This window comes from Crocuta crocuta, unplaced genomic scaffold (genome assembly GCF_008692635.1).
Source record: "Crocuta crocuta isolate KB4526 unplaced genomic scaffold, BGI_CrCroc_1.0 scaffold277, whole genome shotgun sequence".
NCBI classification, from domain to species: Eukaryota; Metazoa; Chordata; class Mammalia; order Carnivora; family Hyaenidae; genus Crocuta; species Crocuta crocuta.
The window spans coordinates 607,805-629,521 of NW_027531912.1; the positions used below are offsets into that span (position 1 = coordinate 607,805).

General features: G+C 43.1%; 1 protein-coding gene across 1 annotated transcript in view; it reads right to left on the reverse strand.

Moving 5' to 3' along the window:
- PARP4 (poly(ADP-ribose) polymerase family member 4) overlaps positions 1-21,717 on the reverse strand; it is an 82,342-nt gene that overhangs the window by 22,560 nt on the left and 38,065 nt on the right. Inside the window, exons 18-27 of the mRNA XM_077774713.1 lie at positions 17,674-17,838; positions 16,935-16,981; positions 16,697-16,775; positions 12,569-12,706; positions 6,630-6,825; positions 5,577-5,644; positions 4,803-4,990; positions 1,978-2,077; positions 411-581; positions 57-137 (exon numbers count right to left, since the gene is read on the reverse strand). Coding sequence (XP_077630839.1) covers positions 57-137; positions 411-581; positions 1,978-2,077; positions 4,803-4,990; positions 5,577-5,644; positions 6,630-6,825; positions 12,569-12,706; positions 16,697-16,775; positions 16,935-16,981; positions 17,674-17,838 — 1,233 coding nt within the window. The remainder of the gene's footprint in view (positions 1-56; positions 138-410; positions 582-1,977; positions 2,078-4,802; positions 4,991-5,576; positions 5,645-6,629; positions 6,826-12,568; positions 12,707-16,696; positions 16,776-16,934; positions 16,982-17,673; positions 17,839-21,717) is intronic.

The following is a 21,717-nucleotide window of genomic DNA, read 5'->3' on the forward strand; positions in this document are numbered from 1 at the left end:
ACTACATGAGGACAGCTTTCAAACAGTGAGCTCATGGTTCAAGGTTTGAGTCTTACAGTGCCAGTTGTCTTCTGAAGCTCAGTAGTCGATACCATTGTAGAAAATTCTTTCTCTTGAATTAATGCACACAGAGTTGCCTGCAAAGGAGTGGAGGGTGGGGAGGAAATCCCTTATTAGCTTTTTCACTCCACAGTGTCTTGGTTAGTTTCACAGTGATTTTCTCTCCTTTCAATGGAAATTAAAAGGCTCCCCAGGGTCCCTAGTTGATGACCCATTATGTTTCCAGTATATTATGGAAACAGTAAATTTGCCAGTATACTATGATCTGGGCGGAGGAGAGGGAAGAAAAGAGAAAGAAGAATAAAATTGTTGGCAACATACACTGCTCTTCCCAGCTGTGTGCCGCTCACCTGTGTACAATGAGGAATGAACCCGTAGACAAGGAGTCGGTCGTTGGGGAACAAGGCCCGCACCTGGGCTGGCGCCTGCAGGGGCTCAGGTGCGGCTGCGCTTAGCTGCTGCCATTTGACGGAGACAGAGCGGCAGCTGGGAGAACGTAACCTGGTCATTTGGTCTTCTATCTATTTATAAGAGAGGAATTATTTCTCTTTCAATGTTACATCCAGAAAAGAGTGAGTTAACACTTAGAATAATTTTACATTCTACCCTTCAGGATTTGTAGCTCTTTGCTTGTTTTTCTTCTTTTCCTCCTTTCTGCTCAGGGTATTTTTTCAGAAAGATTTTAAATAGAATTCTTAACAATAGCATTAGCACATAATTTAAATATGCAAAACATCCCGAAATCATTCCGTTAGTTAATTACTAACACACAAGTTTGGCAGAGAGTAGATTCCAGTTATACAAATTCATCCTACAAAGGGTTTGAATGGATGTTTCTCCAAGAAGAAGTACAGATGGCCAATGAGCACATGAGAAGTTGTTCAACATTGCAAGTCATTAGGAAAATGCAAATCAAAACCCCAATGAGATACAATCTCACACTCTAGGATGGTTATTATAAAACAAAAGCAAATGCCAGAAAACAACAAGTGCTATCGATTATGTAGAAAAATTGGAAGCCTAGTACATCGTTGATGGGAATGTAAAATGGTGCAGCCACTATGAACAACAGTACGGCAGTTCCAAAAAGCTAAACACGGAATTACCGTATGACCCAGAAGCTCCACTTCCGGGTATACACCTAAAATAGCTGGATTCAGAGTCCTGAACACGTGCTTGTACGTCACTACTCAGAGCAGCATAACTCACAAGAACTAAACGGTGGAAACACAGATGTCTATCAACAAATGTACAGATAAACAAATTGTGGTGCGCGCACACAATGAAATAGACTCAGCCTTTAAAAAGGAGGACAATTCTGACACATTCTACAATGTGCATAGCCCTTGAAAATACTATACCAAATGAAATCAGCCAGACACAAAAGGTCAGATATTATAAGATCCCGCTCACATGAAGTTTCTAAAGCAGTCAGATTCACAGAAAGGAAACAGAATGGTAGTTGCAGGGGCTGAGGTGAAGGTACAATAGGAGCAGCTCCTTAATGAGTTGAGTTTCTGTTTGGGATGAAGGAAAATCCTGGAGACGGACGGAGGTGGTGGCTGCACGACACTGCGAATGTACCTTAATGCCACTGAGTGCCACCAAAAACGGTTAAAATGGTAAATTTTATGTATATTTTGTCACAGTAACAGATAATGCTAACAAAACACGTATACTACTTCACCTTTAAGAATCCTCCATGATACTTTATAGAGAAGAAATCAAACTATAAGCTAGGAGAATGACCCAGACGCGAGGCAGAACTGAGGGGTGCGTGCCTGTGGGGCCTTTGGCCTTTCCATAGGGCCCCTTTCCATTAATGAAAACACACAAGTTACTGTCAAGGGATTTGTAAGAAGGTGTTATTTCCACATATAAGCATAAAACTAGAAATAAGATGTTTCAGAAACGTACCTGTTTTTTCCAACTCTGTTTGGATTTTGAGTTAAAATACTCAAATACTCCAGCGCCGTACTGGGACAAAGTCCTTAGGATATGACGATTTGCTGTAGAACTGATCACATTTCACAGGTTATAATTTTCAAGAAATTGTGGAAATATTTTTTTTTGAAATATTTTTGAATTACATGTAGTTAACAGTGTTGCTATAGCTCAAAACTCAATGGAGGAGATATTATATGGAGAAGAATTGCTTTTCTGTAGTTGGGGTTAAAGAGATAAAACTCAGGACAGACAGTATCTAAAGGTTTGGATAATTTAAGTGCTCATATACTAGAGAACTTATTTCTCTTCCAGGATAGGGGAAAAAAAAAAAAAAGCATAAATTCTTGACTCCTGGTTTACCAAAGGAGAGAACAGATGATTCTGAAAAACCTCCAAAAAATTATCAGAATACTGGTAAAAATATCAACCTGCTTTCAATGAGTATCAGTTACTCAAATTTGATCCCAAAGGCCAACAACTGGCAAAGAGTTAATAAAGTCTACATCTTCAAGTACAATGCACATCTAGGAGCACATGGGTGGCTTAGTCCATTAAATGTCTGACTTTTGATTTTGGCTCAGTTCATTATCTCATGTCATGATCCATGAGATTGAGCCTCACATTGGGATTCTCTTTCTCTTTTTCTCAAAATAAATAAATAAATAAACATTAAAAACTTACGATGCACATCTAGATAACAATAAGGATAAGGAAGCATCTTTCTAGCAAAAATAAGTCTTGTTATTTAAATGACAATGTTCTATTAAATTTCTCTCAGTAATAATTCTATAACTGTCAGGAAAGCTTTTCTTAGAGAGGTTCCTCCTGAAATATTAAGATACAATCAGTTACTTTTCAGGAAAAGGGCTTAAGAAAGTTATTCCTGAAATATGTCTCAGCCTATTGATTAAAGATTAGATTTGTCTTTAGTCTTCAAAATTAATTGGTGGTGACCACACCACCAATTAGAGAATCCCCCTAAGCAGGGGTTTATTTCTCTTTATTTATCGATTTCATTGGCTAGTGAGGCTGCTGGGAATCTTTTTTTGCTCCTGCTGTGTGGACCTCAGAGGACAGCTTGTTACAACAGGCAATAGTTCCGTCTCTGCTCCTGGAGAACTCCCATCTTGCTAGGGTTTGTGAACACAAATGAGTATGTATAAAATGAGGCAGAAACATTTATAAAGATCCTAAAAACCTGACAGGAAATCAGTAAAAATCCCAGCTCCCTTAGGCTGGATTGTGTCAGAGCACAAAGTCACCTCCCAAAGGAGGTTGGTGCCCACCCACCCCCATCACGGCACTCCCTTATTTCCCTCCTGGAACTGAGGAGAGCCCACCTCACTTTGAGCTTATTGATTGATTGCTGTCTCTCCCCACATACAGCACTGAGGTCCTGCACCAACGTGCATCTGTCTCACGACGGGCCCCCAGCAAAGAAGGATCAACAGGGCCCCGTATCTTCTGCACGGATGTCGGAGCCACGACCGCAGCACTGCCCCGATACGTGGTCAGACCGGGAAGACGGAACAGGGCACTGGCTGAGGCAGGGAGGAGCAGGTCCCTGCAGCACGTTGTGGNTCAGGAGAAGTCCATTTAGGAGCAACTCCTGGGGGCGTCCTCTGTGGGCTGGACAAATTTTCTGGCTGGCCTGTTCTCACGTTAGAGGACAGGACTAGGAGCTATGACTGAGGTGGGGCAGAGAGAGGAAGAGAGCCCTCCCGGCAGGCAGGCCCGGCTTGGGTACAGCAGGGGGGCCTCCAGCTCCTGGGAGCTCACAGCCGTGACCTGAGGAGGACTCCCGGTCCAGGACAGCGCAGTGGCCCCAGAGAACGCCGACACCCACCTCCGCCTAGCCCTGTGTTGAGGGGCTGTCCTGCTCCATGTTCTGCCTCAGGCCAGGAAGGCCTGGATGTGACTATGTGGGGGCAGTCCCGGGAGACGAGGGTGCAGGCATGCTCTGTGCAGACACCAGTCAGGCCCCTTCTGTTTGGTGTTTTCTTCATGTTTATACTATACACCTCAGTTTAGTCCAAAAAAGCTAACTATGATCGGGGTGGGAGCTCATTCCAACAATCAAGGGGGTCTAGCCTCTGAGAGAAAGATCCTATGTCCATGACAGAGTTTGAAAGTGCAAATGTGTCCAGCCACCAGGAAGGTGTGAAGGAGCAAATCGCCTGGGTGGGGCCCCGCCCACAGCAGGTCACAAACCAGATCTTCAGGCTTCTCAGGAGAAGCTGGAAACATGGATTTTATGCAGCATAATAATATAACATTTGACTTGGGGTCTGCCATGTGCCAGCTCTGTTCTTAAGACTGTTTTAAGTACTTTTTAAAAAATGTTTATTTATTTTTGAGAGAGAGAGAGGGAGAGAGGAGATAAAGAGAATCCCAAGCAGGCTCTGGACTGTCAGTGTAGACCCCAAAACAGGGCTGGAACTCACAAACCATGAGATCATGACATGAGCTTAAATCAGGAGTCAGACGCTTAACCGACTGAGCCACCCAGGCACCTCTTAAGTATTTTTTATATATGAGCTCATTTAATCCTCAGAGTAAATCTATTAAATCTATGACATTTTCACCATCATCTTCATTTTATACACAAGTGGTTTAACAACTTGCCCACGGTCATAGCTAACAAATGGCCAATTCAGGTACTGAGACCCAGGCAGTCTGGCTCAGAGCCCAGAGCTCTACAACTTACTCTATGCAGGTCAACAAAAGAAGCCCTGCCCACAAGCTGCTTCCTTCACCCACAGTGTTCACTGTGTGACCAGATCTCCCGCACTTACCCAACACCACAGGAGAACAGCCTGGTGTGCTGGACATTTCTCTTCACAAGCTGCAGGGTCAGACTTTCATTCTGGAGGTGCCCATCAGATATGAGGAGAATGTTCCGTAACCCTTGAGAAGGGTACAGTAAATTTAAGTATCGGAGCGTTTTCCAGAAGTCTGTATTTCCCATGGTAGGTGTAGCAGACTAGAGGAAATGAAGTGAAAAGTTATTTACTCCTTTTTGGGTATATTCACCATTAACTGCTGTCATTTGCTGAAGCATGTCTCAATGAGGGTTTAGAGATATCACCCCTGGAAAGATGTATTTTTTCTCAATTATACATTTGTGGAACAACTATACTTATATCCTGTTAGTTTATTTATGTCACACAGTCACTATAATATTATCAGTGGCACTTGTTTGATTTTTTTCTTTTATTCTTTCCCAGGGTTTTCTGGCCTGGACTGAAGTGAGAACTAAGTCATTCTCAGCCTCTTCCATTTTCAGAACCAGGAAAAAAGGAACACAAGAAAACATTCCAACACTGTTTAAGCTGGTTGTATTTAGGTGGTAGAACTGTGGGTGAATTTTTTTTCTACCCTTTTTAATTTCCAATTTTTCTTTAATGAGTTCATATTGCTTTTATTAATAAAACAAAAGAGCCCACCAACATACAAAAACTGAAGACTGGGGGTGTTCTAATAGTGGTCATGGGAGAATAAGTCTCGACAGTACTATTAAAACTTGATAGGAAAAGACCCAAGAGATGAGGGAAGGTTCTTTTACTCACCATAATGAACTCCGTTGGCACATTGTTGCTTGTGATGTACTTAGGATATGAAAATAGTTCCTTGTAACCTGTGCGGTAAGATTGGTGTGAGGTGTAACCACGAAATATTCACTTTATTGGCCACTAACAATGTTTGATAGTTTTAACATAAAAAATTCACCACTGTATTCCTTTAAATAATAAACTCTGGTGCATTGAAACTATGCACTTTACAATGAAAAATGTTCTGAATAAAATTGAATGTAGAAGATCGCTCAGGCCAAGGGAGATGTGGCTGTCACAGCAGCACCGGCAGCCTGGCCACGGGAGGGACACGTTCTCCCTCCAGGGCCTTGGTTTTCCCAGGCTTATCTGACTTCTTCCCAGCAGCAGCAGACCCTAGCTCCTTCATAAAAGGGCTGGGTCTTCTGCTGAATGGCATGGAAGGAAAGAATCAAAAGGACAGGACTGTCCCCTCACTCTACTCCGGTTCCTTCTCTCATTCCTAAAGTAGCTTCTTCTGGTGGCTGACATGTTTCTGGATCCCCACCTGGAGGATGGTGTTACTTTTCCTCTAAAAGGGCTGATCTGATGCTTGCTGAAACCTTATAGATTTTCTATACTGTGCTGATTTCAAATGTTCTGTCCATATCCTTAGGACCCTCGTACATGTCAGCCAAGGGTCCCGCATTCGGCGCAGCTGCTGGGAACACTGGTGGTATTTATACAGCACTTACTGTGTAATAGGCACTGTTTCAAGTCCTTTACATGCATTAGCTATTTCCTTACAGCAACACTATGGGGTAGGAACCATTACCCTTATATTACAAATGAGGAAACTGAGATATAAAAAGCTCAAGTAATTTGCCCAGGGTGACACCTAGAGCTCACAAGTGGTAGAGTTGGAATGTGAACCCAGGGGCCTGGCGCCAGCGCTCTGGTTCCGGAGCTCCGCGCTACGCTACCTCTTACTCCACAGATGAGGGCAGGGTTCAAACAGCCATCAGCTCTACTCATGAGTATGTTCATATTAAGGAGGAAGCACACTTCGGACTGGGGCCGAAGAGCACTCACCTGTGCCAAACTTGACAATGTTTATCTTTTGCTTCTTCCCCACCAAGGACAGTGCACATAAGGCAATCTGCTTGGCTTGCAAGAACGTCGCACCCTCCATGGAAGCAGAGCAATCCAGACAGATAATCACTTCACTGTTCTCAGTTAGCTCAGGGAGTGTGATATCTAGATCTGGTTGAAAAACAAGCATGCAGGCCTAGAAAAAGAAAAAAGATGCTGGACTGATGTTTATCTTACTTAAACTAGTCTGGCTTGTTTATCTGGGTACAGGCATGCCTTGGAGATATTGTGGGTTCGGTTCCAGACTACCACAATAAAGCAAATATCACAATAAAGTGAGGTAAATAAATGTTTTGGTTCCCAGCACACATAAAAGTTATGTTTGCACTAAAAAAAAAAGAAAAAAAAAAGTTATGTTTGCACTATACTGTAGTCTATTATATGTGCAATAGCCCCGTGTTGGGCTCCACACTGATAGCATGGAACCTACTTGGGATTCTCTCTCTCTGCCCCACCCCCACTCACAATCTCTCTCTCAAAAATAAATAAACATTAAAAAAATAAAAATAAAAGGTTTTTGTTGTTGCTGCTGCTTGAGGGTCCTGCCTTGATGTTGATGGCTGCTGACTGACCAGGGTGGTGGGTGCTGAAGGCTGGGGTGGTTGTGGCAATTTCTTAAAATAAGACAACAATGAAGTCTGCCACATTGATTGACTTTTCCTTTCACGATTTCTTTGTACAGATGTGTAGCTGTGATGTGTAGCCTGATGTAGGGCTTGATACCATGACCCTGGGATCATGACCTGAGTCAAAATCAAGAGTCAGACACACTTACCTGACTGAGCCACCCAGGTGTCCCGATTCTGGGTTAATTTTTATGAGTGGTGTAATATAGTGGCCTAATTTTATTCATCTGCACGAAGATATCTAGTTTTCCCAGCACCAATTATTCAAAGGGCCATCATTTCCCCATTGAATATTCTTAGCTCCCTTGTCAAATGTTAGTTGACAAATATGCATGGGTTTACTTCTGGGCTCTCAATTCTGTTCCATAAGTTTAGTGTCTGTTTTTATAACAGGATCACACTGTTTTGACTGCTACTGCTTTGCAGTATAAATCAGGAAGTATGATGCCTCTAGCTTTATTCTTCTTCCTCAAGACTGCCTGGGCTATTCAGGGTATTTTGTGGCTCCATTCATGAAATATGTTTCCATTTGTTTGTGTCTTCTTCAATTTCTTTCACCAGTGTCTCAAGTTTTTTAATGTCTCTATCTTTTACTTCCTTTGGTTAAATTTATCCGTAAGTATTTCACCCAGGTGTCTCATGGTCTATCGGTTTCTTATAGTATCCTCCAACTTTCCTGAATTTATTAGTTCTAACAGTTTTTTAGTGGAGTTTTTAGGGTTTCTATACATGAGATCATGTTATCGGCAAACAGACAAATTTACTCTTTCCTTTCTTATTTGTATGCTTTTTAATTCTTTTTCTTGCCTAATTGGTCTAGCTAGGATTTCCAGTACTGCATTGAATAGGAATGGTTAGAGCAGGCATTCTTATTTCTGATTTTAGAGAAAAAGCTCTTAGTTTGGCACCATTGAGTCTGATGTTAGCTGTGTTTGTCATATACAGTCTTTATTATGTTGAGGTAACCTTCTATACTCCGTTTGTTCAGAGCTTTCATCATGAAAGGGTGTTGAATTTTTCAAACACTTCTGCATCTATTGACAGGATCATATAATTTATTTTATTTTTATTTTTTATTTATTTTTATTTTTTAAATGCTTATTTATTTTGAGAGAGGGAGAGTGAGCAAGCAGTGGGGGGGGGGAGAGAGACAGAGAGAGAGAGAGAGAGAGAGAGAGAGAGAGAGAGAGAACCCTAAGCAGGCTCTGTGCTGACAGCATGGTACCTGATGCAGAGGTCAGTCCCACAAACTGTGAGATCATGACCTGAGCCAAAAGCAAGAATTGGATGCTTAATTCATTAAGCCATCCAGGCACCCCCAATTTTAAATTATTTTTTAAAAAGGAAAATTTTTTGAGGGAGGGGGTGGGGCAGAGGGAGAAGGAGAAAAATAATCCCAAACAGGCCTCATGCCCAGTGCAGAGCCTGATATAGTGCTCAATCTCATGACCACAAGATCAAGAGAAGGGCACTTAACTGGCTGAGCCATCCAGGTGCCCCATTTTTAAATTTCTGATTGATACATACTTGACACACAATGTTACATTAGTTTCCGGTATACAAAATAGTAATTTGACAAATTCATACATTACGCTATGCTTATCACAAGTATAGCTACCATCAGTCTCCATAAGCCATTATAATAGCATTGACTATATTCTCTATGCTGTTCCTTTTATTCTCATGACATATTCATTCCATAATTGGAAGCTTGTTTTTCTATAGCATTCTTTCACTTCAAGAACTCCTTTTACCATTTTTCATAAGGCAGGTCCACTGGTGATGAATTCCCTTAGCTTTTGTTTGGGAATGTATCTCTCCTTAATTTCTGGACAGTTTTGCTGGGTTTATATGCTACATTGTGATTTATAAGAAATATATATTTGGTCAACTCATATATATTTGGTCTTTGTCCATTACTCCTGGCTCACATCCCCCAAAACCCTTGGAATTTCCAGAGTGCCTGGGTGGCTCAGTCCATTAAGTGTTGACTTTGGTTCAGGTCGTGATCTCATGGTTTGTGAGTTTGAGTTCCATGGTGGGCTCTGTGCTGACAGCTCTGAGCCTGGAGCCTGCTTTGGATTCTGTGTCTCGCTCTGTCTCTGCCTCTCCCTGTTTACACTATGACTCTCTCTCTCTCTGTCTCTCAAAAATAAATAAACATTAAAAATTTTCTTTAAATCCAAAACCCTTGGAATTTCCCAAGTGATAAGAGTGATAAAAAGTGTCCTTTGTTATGTTAAGGAGGTGAGTTTTGGACCCCACCTACGGAGGAGGGCTGGTTGACAGGAGTATCAAACATATGATCAGAGAGTTAGAACTTTCAATCCTGTCCATAGACTTCTACAAGAGGAGTGAGACTGGAGACTCAATCAATCGCCAATGGCCAATAATTTTTTGTCATCCATGCCTATGTAAAAAAGCCACCATAAAAACCCAAAAGCATGGGCTTCAGAGAGCTTCCATATTGGTGAACACATGGAGATGTGGAAAAGTGGCATGCCTGGAGGGAATGGAGGCTCTGCACCCTTTCCCCAGACTTTGCCCTATGGATACCTTCCATCTGGCTGTGCCTGAGTTATATGCTTTTGTAATAAACTGGTGATCTAGTAAGTAAAATGTTTCTCTGAGTTCTGTGAGCTGCTCTAGCAAGTTAATAAAAACTGAGGAAAGGATTGTGGGAATCTCTGATTTATAGCTAGTTTGTCAGAAGTACAGGTAACAACCTGGACTTACAGAGTATAGTGATATGTGGGCAAGCCCCTAACTTGCCCTTGGAATTGGGTCCAGGCACCCAAAAGAGTAGTATTCATGGTTGGCAGTTTTTCCTTTCAACACTTTGAATATATCATCCCACTCCTTACTGACCTCATGGTTTCTGCAGAAAAATCTGCTGACAGCCCTATGGGGGTTATATTGTATATGATGAGTCATTTTGCTCTTGCTGCTTTCAAAAGTCTCTCTTTGGGGCGCCTGGGTGGCTCAGTTGGTAAAGTGACCAACTTCGGCTCAGGTCATGATCTCATGGTTCGTGGGTTTGAGTCCCACATTGGACTCTGTGCTGACAGCTCAGAGCCTGGAGCCTGCTTCTGATTCTGTGCCTCCCTATCTCTGTGGCCCTCCCCCACTCATGCTCTGTCTCTCTTAAGAATAAAAAGCATTAAAAAAAAAAGTCTCTCCTTGTCCTTGATTTTTAATGTTTTAATTATAACGTGTTTTAGAGTAATCTTCTTTCAGTTGATCTTGCTTGGGGTCATCTGAGCTGCCTGCACCTGGATGTCCATCACTCTCCCAAGATTTGGGAAGATTTTAGCTATTAATTCTTTAAATAATCTTTCCACCCTTCCTTTCCTTTCCTGGGATGCCCATGATGCAAACATTCACCTGCTTGATGGTGTTCCATAATTCATGTGGGTGTTTTTCACTCTTTTCATTCTTTTTCTTTTTATTCCTTTAATTTCAAATGATCTGTCTTCATGTTCATTGATTCTTTCTTCTGCATGACTAAGTAAGTTGTTGAAGCTCTGTCTTGAATTTTTTAGTCTGTCATTGTATTCTTTAGCTCCAGACTTTCTGTTTGGTTCTTTTTTATGGTTTCTATTTCTTTACTAAACTTCTCATTTTGTTCATGTGTTGTTTTTCTGATTTTGTTTAGTTGTTTATCTGTGTTCCCTTGTATTGCATGGAGTTGTCTTAAGATGATTATTTTGAGTTTGTTGTCAGGCAAATCATAGATCTCCATTTCTTTGGGGTCAATTACAGGAGCCTTATTAGTTTTCGTTGGTGGTGTCATGTTTGCCTAATTCTTCATGAGCTACATAACTTTGCACTGGTATCTGTTCATCTGAAGGAACAAACAGTTCTTTGTGTTTACAGACTAGTTTCGCAGGTAAAGACCTTCTTCTGTTGGTTCCCTGACTGATGGGATTACCTCTGGAATCACAATTGTGCAGAAGTGGAGTCAATTTCGAGGCTGTTGCTAGGTCTGTGGTGTGGTCTGCAGGGGGCTTGTTACCAGGGGGCTGAACACATGTGGATCATTTCTGGTCCCTGGATGGGTGGGTCTGCCTCAGAACCTGTTCAGTAGGGTAGCCTGCGATGAGAATCCACTTCATAGTCCACAGGTTCTCAGTCATCAGACCTATTACCAGGTATATGGATGGGTGTAGCCTCTACTGGGTCCCTGGAAATACTCCTGCCTAGTTGCAGGATGAGTCCTGGGTAGGCAAGATTGGCCCTGGACTACAGTTGAGAGGGGCTGGAACCAAGCCCCAGAACCATTTCAGTTTCCACAGACATGACTGAGATCTTCAGACTTGGCTCTGAAGGTGCGGATGGATGTGTCTCATGGGGTCTCTGGGTAGACTGACCCTCCCGTGGCTGGAGGGGCTGAAGCAGAGTAGAGAGCCCTTTATGGATCTCCGGAGGTACAGACATGAATATCCAAGAGGTCGTCTGCAACAGGACCGCTTGCAGACTGCTGTTAGAGCTGAGAATAGGCCCTTTTCAGAATCTTCCAGGTTATACATGGAAGTGTCCCTGGACTCACAGGTCTGCTTGCAGATTATGACTGTGAGGAGGCTGGAGCCAAGTACAGGGTGCTTTCAGGATATCTGGCGGCACAGACGGTGCCTGAAGCCAGGACCATGGTCAGCAACTCAGCTGCCTGTGTGTAAGCCTGGCTTCTCCAAACAGTTGTTGCTCTTGAGCAGTACTGGTGTTTCCCAATCTCCTAACTGGATCCCAAAGCCCCCAAACAGTACTCTGTCCATGAACAGATGCCAAATAATTGTTGTTGGGGGGGATACATATGAAGGACATCTTGGGACATCTTGCTGATATCATTCTCAATTTTTATTCTAATAAGAAGAGATTTTTTGTCATAGGGACACAAATGGACTTATGGCCATAAATAATTATGTATCTGTTTTTACAATATCAGTATTTAAAAACTATAAAAATATACAGACTAACAATGTAATGTCTGAAGGCATTTTTTGTTTTTGGTGAGGATTAAGGTAAAAACTAAAGTCATTACAAAGAAACATGCCACATGAGGGACTTGGTTGAAACCTCAGAAGTTTGTCAAGCCTGATTCCATAAGTATTTTTAGCTGTAAAATCTTGGAATGGTGTGCATTCATTTTGTAATGCTAGTTTTTCAGGACTATCAGTAATTTCCAAATTAAAATAATGTATTTGAAATATTGTTTTTAATAGTGTCTCTCATTTTTAAGTAGAAGAAGGACTATACCTCACTTTCTTTTTCTGGATGTTTTTCAACCCACATTCTTGGGAGATACGCATCAGACAAACCGATATGAAGGGAGAATCCATTGCTGTCTAAGGAGCTACCGTCCATGGTGCTAATTACAGCTTTGCAGTCTGTACTCTGCAAAACAAACAACAATGACAACAAAGTAAATAATGGAATAATTCCATATTATCAACTTGAAAATGCCTGTCAGGTAGCAAACCCTTGCATAATTTATGTAACTCCATTAAGAATCAATATTATAGTCACAAATTCCAAAATTATGAAGTTTTTAGGAGTGTGACTATTATCATATCAGTTACCATCCTGAAATTCTAAGGTTCATGCACACAGTCAAAATTAGATAAATTTAAGACAGTCTCAAATCCTGGATCCAAAGGCTATAGGTCTACATATTCAGTTAGAACCATCTGGATATAGCAGAAAGTATACTAGATAATCATACCTTCAAATAGTAAAAATAGAAAATTCAATAACAATCTTATAATCATGACTAATTCTTTTTTTTTTTTAATGTTTTATTTATTTCTAGGAGAGACAGAGAGAGAGACAGCGTAAGCAGGGGAGGGTCAGAGAGAGAGGGAGTCACAGACCGAAACAGGCTCCAGGCTCTGAGCTGGCAGTCAGCACAGAGGCCGACCCGGGGCTCGAACCCACGAACCGCCAGATCATGACTTAAGCGAAAGTCGGACGCTTAACTGACTAAGCCAGGCGCCCCTAATCATGACTAATTCTTAAATTAATTTTTCATAAATAGAGAGTACGTTTTGAAAATATGGATGATATGCTTTAAAACAATAAAGGCAATGTGATAGATCATGAAATGGCTGCAAAGCTTTTCCATTCCTGCGTGCTCGCCCCTTTGCAATGTGAGTTTGCAGCTCTTCTTGTCAGGCGGTGGCCTCTATTGCTCTGCCTCTGAATCCAAAGTTGGCCAGTGTGACCTGCTTTGGTCAATGGGATATTGGCAGATGTGATGCAAGGGGCTCGGAAAATGCTTGTGCAGCAGGGCTTGCTGTCTCCCATTGCTACTGAGAATTCTTCCACTACCATGTGAATGAAGCTGAGCTAACCTGATGGATGAAGAGAGACAGGTGGTCATCACCCCCAGGGACACCAGGCCAATAGCCAGGCATTAGGGTAAGGCCACTCTAGACCATCTTGTCCCAGCCAAACCAGTGCAGCCCATTAGAACTTCCCAGTCAATTCACAAAACTGTGATAAGTAACAAATGTTATTGTTTTAAACCATAAAGTTTTGAGATTGTTTCACAGCAAAAGCTATCTGACGCAAAGGGCTTCTTGTTCAGGAAGACTAAATGCAAGTGTTTATCTTCACTTTCTAATAAAATCCTAAAACTCCCTACCATAAGAGGGAATCAATTAGAGGGTATAAACCCTTAAAGATATTAAAAATAGCAACAAAGACAATCGCAGATGAGAGATGTCAACAAATTTTAAGAAGATGGTAGGTTGACAGAGGTGTGGTGGAAGCTGACAGAGAGTGGAAGAAGCTAGTATCCGGGTCCGGTGGAGGACTGCAGCAACCCAGAAAGGTTCACACCTTGGAGGTAACTGCAGAAAACAGCAGTGCTAGCGAGTAGACTATGCACAAAGTTGCCTTGGTGCAGACCCCCTCCCTGCTCTAAGTAGCCAAGCATCTAGCATGAATAGCTAGCGTCCTGTTCTCTCAATAAAGGAAACTGAAGATTCGTTACTTAGAGAAATTCAAGCAAATGGCATCTACACTCAGGAATCCTAGGTACACCGAAGCAGAGGCGTGCAGCGCTGCAAACTGGGAAAGGAAGTGAAACTTGGCATCCTAAAGTGTGGGTCCCTCAGTTACTCTCCCCAGTCATACTTTATGAGTGCCCTAGAGGTGTTCTGAACAACCGCAGAAAGGCTAAAACACTACCATGAGACCCACCATCAAACAGCCAGCCAGCTGCCAGGGCGCCCCTTCCACTCGCCCCACCTCACAGCATCTAACTAGCATTCTGTGTGTCTCAGTGAGACACGAACACAGAGGGGTCACCCAGGCATTTGAGGAAAGGCCTCTCACACAAAATAGAACAAAGAGCAAAAGCCAGAAGAAGAAAGGAACTCAAAGGAAAAGGACACAACACAGGGAGGAGAAGAAAAATGTATTTTCAGAGAGACAAGAGAGGTAATGCATTCACGAAACACAAAAAGATGCTATAAAAAAGGAATTTTATCTATCTATGTATCTATCTATCTGTCTGTCTATATTTTAGAGACAGAACACGAGCATGGGAGAGAGGCAGAGGGAGAGAGAGAATTCCAAGCAGGCTCCATGCTTAGTGCAGAGCCTGATGTGGGGCTCACTCTCACGACCCCAGGATCATGACCTGAGCCAAAATCAAGAGTTGGACACTCAACCGACTGAGCCACTCAGGGACCCACCAAAAGGAATATTTACAGAGCAGAAAAGAGCTCTTGCAAATTAAAAATATTAGAACTAAAATAAAAATTTCAGTAGAATGGTTGGAATTTAAAATTGAGAAAATCACTCAGAAAGTAGCACAAGAAAACAATACAATGTTCAACAGGAGAAAAAAAAAAAAAAGAAAACAAGAGGTTCAATCCAGGGGACACCTGATTGAAAGGCAATGCAAAAGGTAAAGGAAAGAGGCACAACTTATTTTTTTTAATATAACAAAATTTCCCAGCACTAAAGGCTACGAGTTACATACAATGAATGAATGTCACCTTCTTATGAAATTTCAGAACACCAGGGATAAAAAGATCTGAAATTCTTGTAGAATTTAAAATGAAACAGATTACATACAAGGAATGGGGGATAAGAATAGCACTTAAGTTCTCAGAAGTAACACTAGAGGGGCGCCTGGGTGGCTTAGTCGGTTAAGCGTCCGACTTTCGCTTAGGTCATGATCTCGCGGTTCGTGGGTTCGAGCCCCGCGTCGGGCTCTGTGCTGACTGCCAGCTCAGAGCCTGGAGCCTGTTTCAGTCTGTAACTCCCTCTCTCTCTGACCCTCCCCTGCTCACGCTGTCTCTCTCTCTCTCTCCTAGAAATAAATAAAACATTAAAAAAAAAAAAAAGAAGTAACACTAGAAGCTAGAAAATAAGGTTTTCAGTACTTTGAGAGAGGACGATTTTCAGCCCGAGACTAAATGCCTCAACAAATGGTCAACATTAACACGTGGGGTGAGGAGAGCTTCAGGCACTGCCCACGCACTCTGACTCAGGAAGTTAATGGAGGCTGTGCTCTGGCAAATGGATGGACTAACACAAGGAAGACGATAAAGAAGAAAAGCCCTGCAGAGGAGAATCATAAAAGAAAGGCCCTAGGACAAGCCCTGGCCTGCGATGACCAGGCTGGGCGGCCGCCGAGAGACGGACAGGGGGTCTTAGGGGAAAACATTAACTCAATTACTGGGAGCACTGAGTGGTGAACAACAGTATTCCGAGGAGTTTTAATCTACGTGTGACTGAGGGTAGTGGACAGGTAAAATAATTAGATTTTTATCTACCACAATAAGAAACCAAAAAATACTTTTGAAATAGATGCATCAAGAACAAGCAGTAAAAAATTATCCTTCGCAACTCTCGAGGCCAGCAGGAAGGATGCAGGGTGTTTAAAGTGGTTCACGACCTCTGGAGGCTGGTCTGGAAGAGGCAGGGCAGATCTGGCGTGCTGCTGTTGTTAGAAGCTGTTGTTAGCATTATTATGATGTAACTTATTAAACCATGTGCGTGTATTGCCTTGATATAATAAAACTAATGTTAAAATAAGAGCTCTTAAATAAAAACCAGAGAGGGGTTCTTGGGGGGCTCAGTCGGTTAAGGATCCGACTTCAGCTCAGGTCATGATCTCACAGTTTGTGGGTTCGAGCCCCGTGTCGGGCTCTGTGCTGACAGGTCAGAGCCTGGAGCCTGTTTCAGATTCTGTGTCTCCCTCTCTCTCTGACCCTGCCCTACTCGTGCTCTGCCTCCCTCTGTCTCAAAAAAGAAAGAAAGAAAGAAAGAAAGAAAGAAAGAAAGTAAGAAAGAAAGAAAGAAAGAAAGAAAGAAAGAAAGAAAGAAAGAAAGAAAAGAAAAGGAAAGAAAAACTAAAGATTTACCAACCTTTTGTCTCAGTTCATGTGTATCACTAGAAATGAATTCAATCACATACGGCATCTCAATGGACATACTCAAAGAGAAGCTACCAAAAAAGAAGCGAAAGTTGTCTGAGTCTATAATCTTAAATATTAAACAACTACATGTAGTTATTTTATATAATTATATGTATATTTAATTTTAAGTGAAAATGTAAAGCCAGTCCATTGGATAACTGGTAGGGTTTTATATTTTGGGTACTAACCTTTGCTTTGTTCCTATTTCCCTTACACAAATCTTCTCTACTGTATCCTGTTAAAAGAAAAAAATATATATATAACTAAGTATATACTAAGTTTCACAATGAGACCTCTAAGCTGAATGCAATGTCACCACGGCCACAACCCACAGCAGCAACCAGACAGCTGGTCTCACATTTGAGTAGCAAGACACAGAACACTTGGTCATGGAAAACAGGAACTTCTAAAATGCAACTGATCTTGGGGACAGTTTATGGCCATTTTAATAGAGATTTTCAACCATACACATGTCTATATGCGTGTATATGCACACACACAGCTACATACCTATACGTGCATATACACATACCCATATAAACACAATTTATACAAATACGTACTAGATAAAAACAAAGTGTTAACCAGTAGCTCTGGGCTACTATCTCTGGCAACAGAATTAAGGATTGTTTAAATTTTCCTCTTTGGTTTCTTTGCATTCTTTATGCTTCTCTAAATTCTTCATAATGAACACGTAGTAGAGACACAAAAGTTTTTTAGGTGACTGAACAGAATAAAAATACGACACCCATTGAGCAGAACTATGTCTTTATTCTTTTCATTTTACAAACATTACACGTATCTAAACGCAGAAATGTCAGGAAAACTGATTTTGCGTCAGGAAGACTAGATTATTTTAGATATTTTTTCTTCCCTATGAATAAATCACCAAAAAAGCTTTTTAAAATCTTTCTTAAGCATACGAACCTGACTGTTTTCATTCAAAGCTCTGTCCCGTTGCCAGGGAGCCACGGTGGCCGGCATGGAGAAGACAGCCCTGGTGCCTTGGATGCTGAGTTCGGTGATGTAGGTAATTTTGATGAGGACCTTAGCCTTAGGGGGCAGATTTCCAACACTAACAGTAAAAACATCCTGAAAGAGAAACACATTACTCAGCTTTCCACTCAAAAGCATATGCATTCTGTGCTGGTTAATCCCTCCTATTACAGGAGCCACTTGAATTATAATCTGCCAGATTCTTCCCCAGAAAATGGGCATAGACTGTTTTGTAGTGTTTAAGGAGAATCCTGGAGCTGGTCCCTGGGGTGCGGGCGCTGTGACATCTACAAAGGGCAGCGGAAGAAGAGGTCCTCTGGAAGCAGGAGCCCTTCTGGGCAGGGCCTCACCCCTGCCCTCCTGGGGGTGGGGGTGAGTGGGCTCTGCTGCACCGCCAGCCTCCAGGCAGCCCCCTCTTGAAGAGGCCATGGCTCGTCCGCCCTCCACAGCATCTGACGGCAATCCCGTCAGGAGCTGGAGAGCACAGCAGTTCTCCCTAACTTGGCCGTCACTTAATTCTTTTACCCTACAGTTCACTCATCAATTCATTCAGAAAAAGCATTTCGTTTTCTTTTGAAGGGGTATTATAATCACTGCATAAGAAGACAAGCTCATGAACGACTAGGGCAGAAAAAAGAGAGAACAGATATATTTTTTCTGATCCTACACAGAGAAACTCATAACACCCCAAGCATATCTTCCATCCCGTTTGGCCGTGCTGCCACGAAAATTCAGTATGTAGGAGCATAGAATACTAAGGATCAATATAGATTCCAGGGGTGAATGGTTACTTCTGACATCAAGGACATCCACTTACAAGAACATCCGACGAAGAAATGGATTCCAGTGAAGGGATAAACAACAGAGAGATGATTATTGAAGAGTTAGTAGTGCTTGTCCTTAAAAGAAGCACATAAAAGCCTGGGGCTCATCTGAGGGGCTACACTTCCGTCTCTGCATAGGCTACACGGACAAGATGTCACCTCTGTTACAAGCCAGACAATCTACAACCTGCCAGAACACTGAGCTGTGACGCAGTCAAGTGAACTGGAATCTAAAGAGTGACAAGCCCCCCAGGGACAGATGGGGCAGGGGGCTGTGGCTTCCCCACGGGTCCGGGTGGGCTAGCGTCCGTACAGGGTTAACGGGGAAGCCGGCCCGCACTCAGCAGCTGCCGTCCACGTCCACGGAGGCTGGGGCCTCGCTCCAGTTTCTTCCAGCTTCTGACTTGGCCTCGGAACTTCCTCATTAACTCCTTATTTACCCTTTTCTGTTACTATCCTGCTTAAATATTTGGGATTACAAATTAGACCTCTGTCTTTATAAACGGTGCATAGAGAGTAGTGAGACAGATATGCACTGGCGGCCTGAGGAGCGGAAGGCAGTGGCACTGACCTGTCCTGGGTGAAGGCAGGAAAAACTTGAGTTTTCTCTTACACGGAGGGATGTTTAAACCGAGACTTGTAAAATACACATATCTTTTAAAGCAAGCAAACAGGGGCGCCTGGATGACTCAGTCAGTAGAGCATGCTACTCGTGATCTCAGGGTCATGAGTTCAAGTCCCATGCTGGGCATAAAGCTTACTTTAAAAAAAAATTAAGCGAATAAACGGGAGTCAGAACATCCCGTTCTGAGGAGAGGAGAACGAGGGCCTCTGCGAATAAGAGCTCAGGCTCCCTGGGGGGTGGGGTGGGAGGAAGGAAGCAGTGTGATGAGGCCGAGGCAGGTGAGGCCAGGCTTGGGAGGGTCTTGGCAGCGTACTGATGGGCTGAGGGGGTGACGGTGGGCCCTACTGGTGGCCACAGGGAAGTGGTGAGATGGGCAGGCCTCCTAAGCTGGTAAGAAACCGGAATCGATGATTACCCGGAGACGGCGGGTGGAGGACGGGAAGGGAGGACCGGAGGGCGACACCCTGGGTTCCCGCCTGGCCGACTGCCTAAGTGATGCCATTATCACCACCAGAAAAACAGAAGGAGGAAACGGTTTGGAGCGGGAAGGGAATGAAGTCAGCTTTAGACCTATCACCTAAGAAGTACGCGTGGTTTTTAAAAATATTTTCAATTATGGACTCATTGTAACGACCACTCCACCTTGTTCTTTTTAACCCTACTTCAACATGCACTAAATATAAGATTAACTTAGGTATATTCTAAAGGTGGACCAAGGCTAAATCGAGTCTAGTAGTTTGGTTTTTTTTATAACTCTTAAACTTTTTTTTTTTTTTTTTAATTTATTTCTAGGAGAGAGAGAGACAGCATCAACAGGGGAGGGTTAGAGACAGAGGGAGTCACAGACCGAAACAGGCTCCAGGCTCTGAGCTGGCAGTCAGCACAGAGCCCGACGTGGGGCTCGAACCCACGAACCGCGAGATCATGACCTAAGCGAAAGTCGGACGCTTAACCGACTAAGCCACCCAGGTGCTCCTCAAGTCTAGTAGTTTGGACAGACTCTTCATTGTGCCTTAACCCAAGGAATTTTAGGAAGAGAAAAAACTGTGTAACTTTAATCTGAATTAGACTTACTTCCTTGAGCCAGAGAGCTAGGGAATTCCTCCTGGGCATTTTCCCTCAGGTCTTTCTCTGCCTTACCCTTTACCAACAACACTTAGTGGTGGTTTCCAGGGCTGCATCCTTGAACGATGCCCAATCTGTCACCATCCCAATTTAGAGCTTCCCACCATGACTCCCAGATCCCCATGCCCAGTGCAGACTTCGTCCTGAGTGCCTGACCAGCTGTCTCAGGGACCTGTCCCCACAACATCCCGCCCGGCCCTCTCCCAGACTCATTATCTCCTCCTGCCCTCGTCACTTCCATATCCACAAAGGATCTGCTTCTCTCAAATCCCTGCCTCGATGAACACACCCACCCAGAACTGTCCAAGTGATACCCTTGACTCCCTTCTCTCTGCCACACCCTCCGATCCAGCTGAAATCTGTGCGTTCCACCTCCCCGACATCTTTCACATCTGCTGCATCCTCTCCGTTTCCACTGTCACTCCCTTAGTAGTTTAGTCTGGGCCCTCATTATTCCTCTTGCCTGGATGACCACAAGGACCACCAAACTGCTCTCTGTTCTAGTCGGCATGTTTGTGTTCCCCCCACAAAACCCACAGGATGAAACCCTAACACCCACTGGGACGGTGTTAGGTGGTGCGGCCTTTGGGAAGTAACTAGGTTTCAGTGAGGTCACGAAAGTAGAGGAATGATGGAATTAGTGGCCACATAAGAAGAGAAAGAGACTAGAGCCTGCTCTCCGCTATAGGAGGAAACCTGGAAGAAATCCACCATCATTATCTTGGACCTCCCTCCCTTCAGGGCTATGAGAAATAGTGTTTGTTGGCAAAGCCAATTTAGCAAACTAGACAATCTCCCCTGCCTCAGGCCACTCCAACCTTCTCATTACCACTTGAGTATTCTTTCTCAAAGGCAATTCTTATCAGTGTACTCCAGCCAAGTCCAAATGCTTCTATCTTCCCAAGGAACCATGCTCTTCCAGGTCTGTTACAGCCTGTGTATGTGTCTCCCCTCTGTTTGCAGGCCCTCAGTCTACCTGGGGAATCCCTGCTTATCTTTCAAGAGAATAAATGCAGGAGACATGGCACCTGGACCTGCTCCCAGAGTCTCCACATTTCATCCCCACGAAAGCGATTCATCAGAATGGAAACAATCTGGCTCTATCTCAGGGCTCTGCAGAAATGCCTCCCTGGCAGAGGATTTGCTGAAAATTAGATAAATGACTTGGTAGACTTAGTTCTAGGAAAAATCTAAACACAGTGGACCCTTGAACAACATGGGTTTAAGGGCACTGACCCCCATGCAGCCAAAAATCTGCTTCTAACTTTTGACTCCCTAAAAACGTTAACTACTAATAGCCTATTGTTGACTGGAAGCCTTACTGATAACGTAAACCGTCAAGTACCACATATCTTGTATGCTATGTGTTAGATACTATCATCTTACAATGAAGTAAGCTGG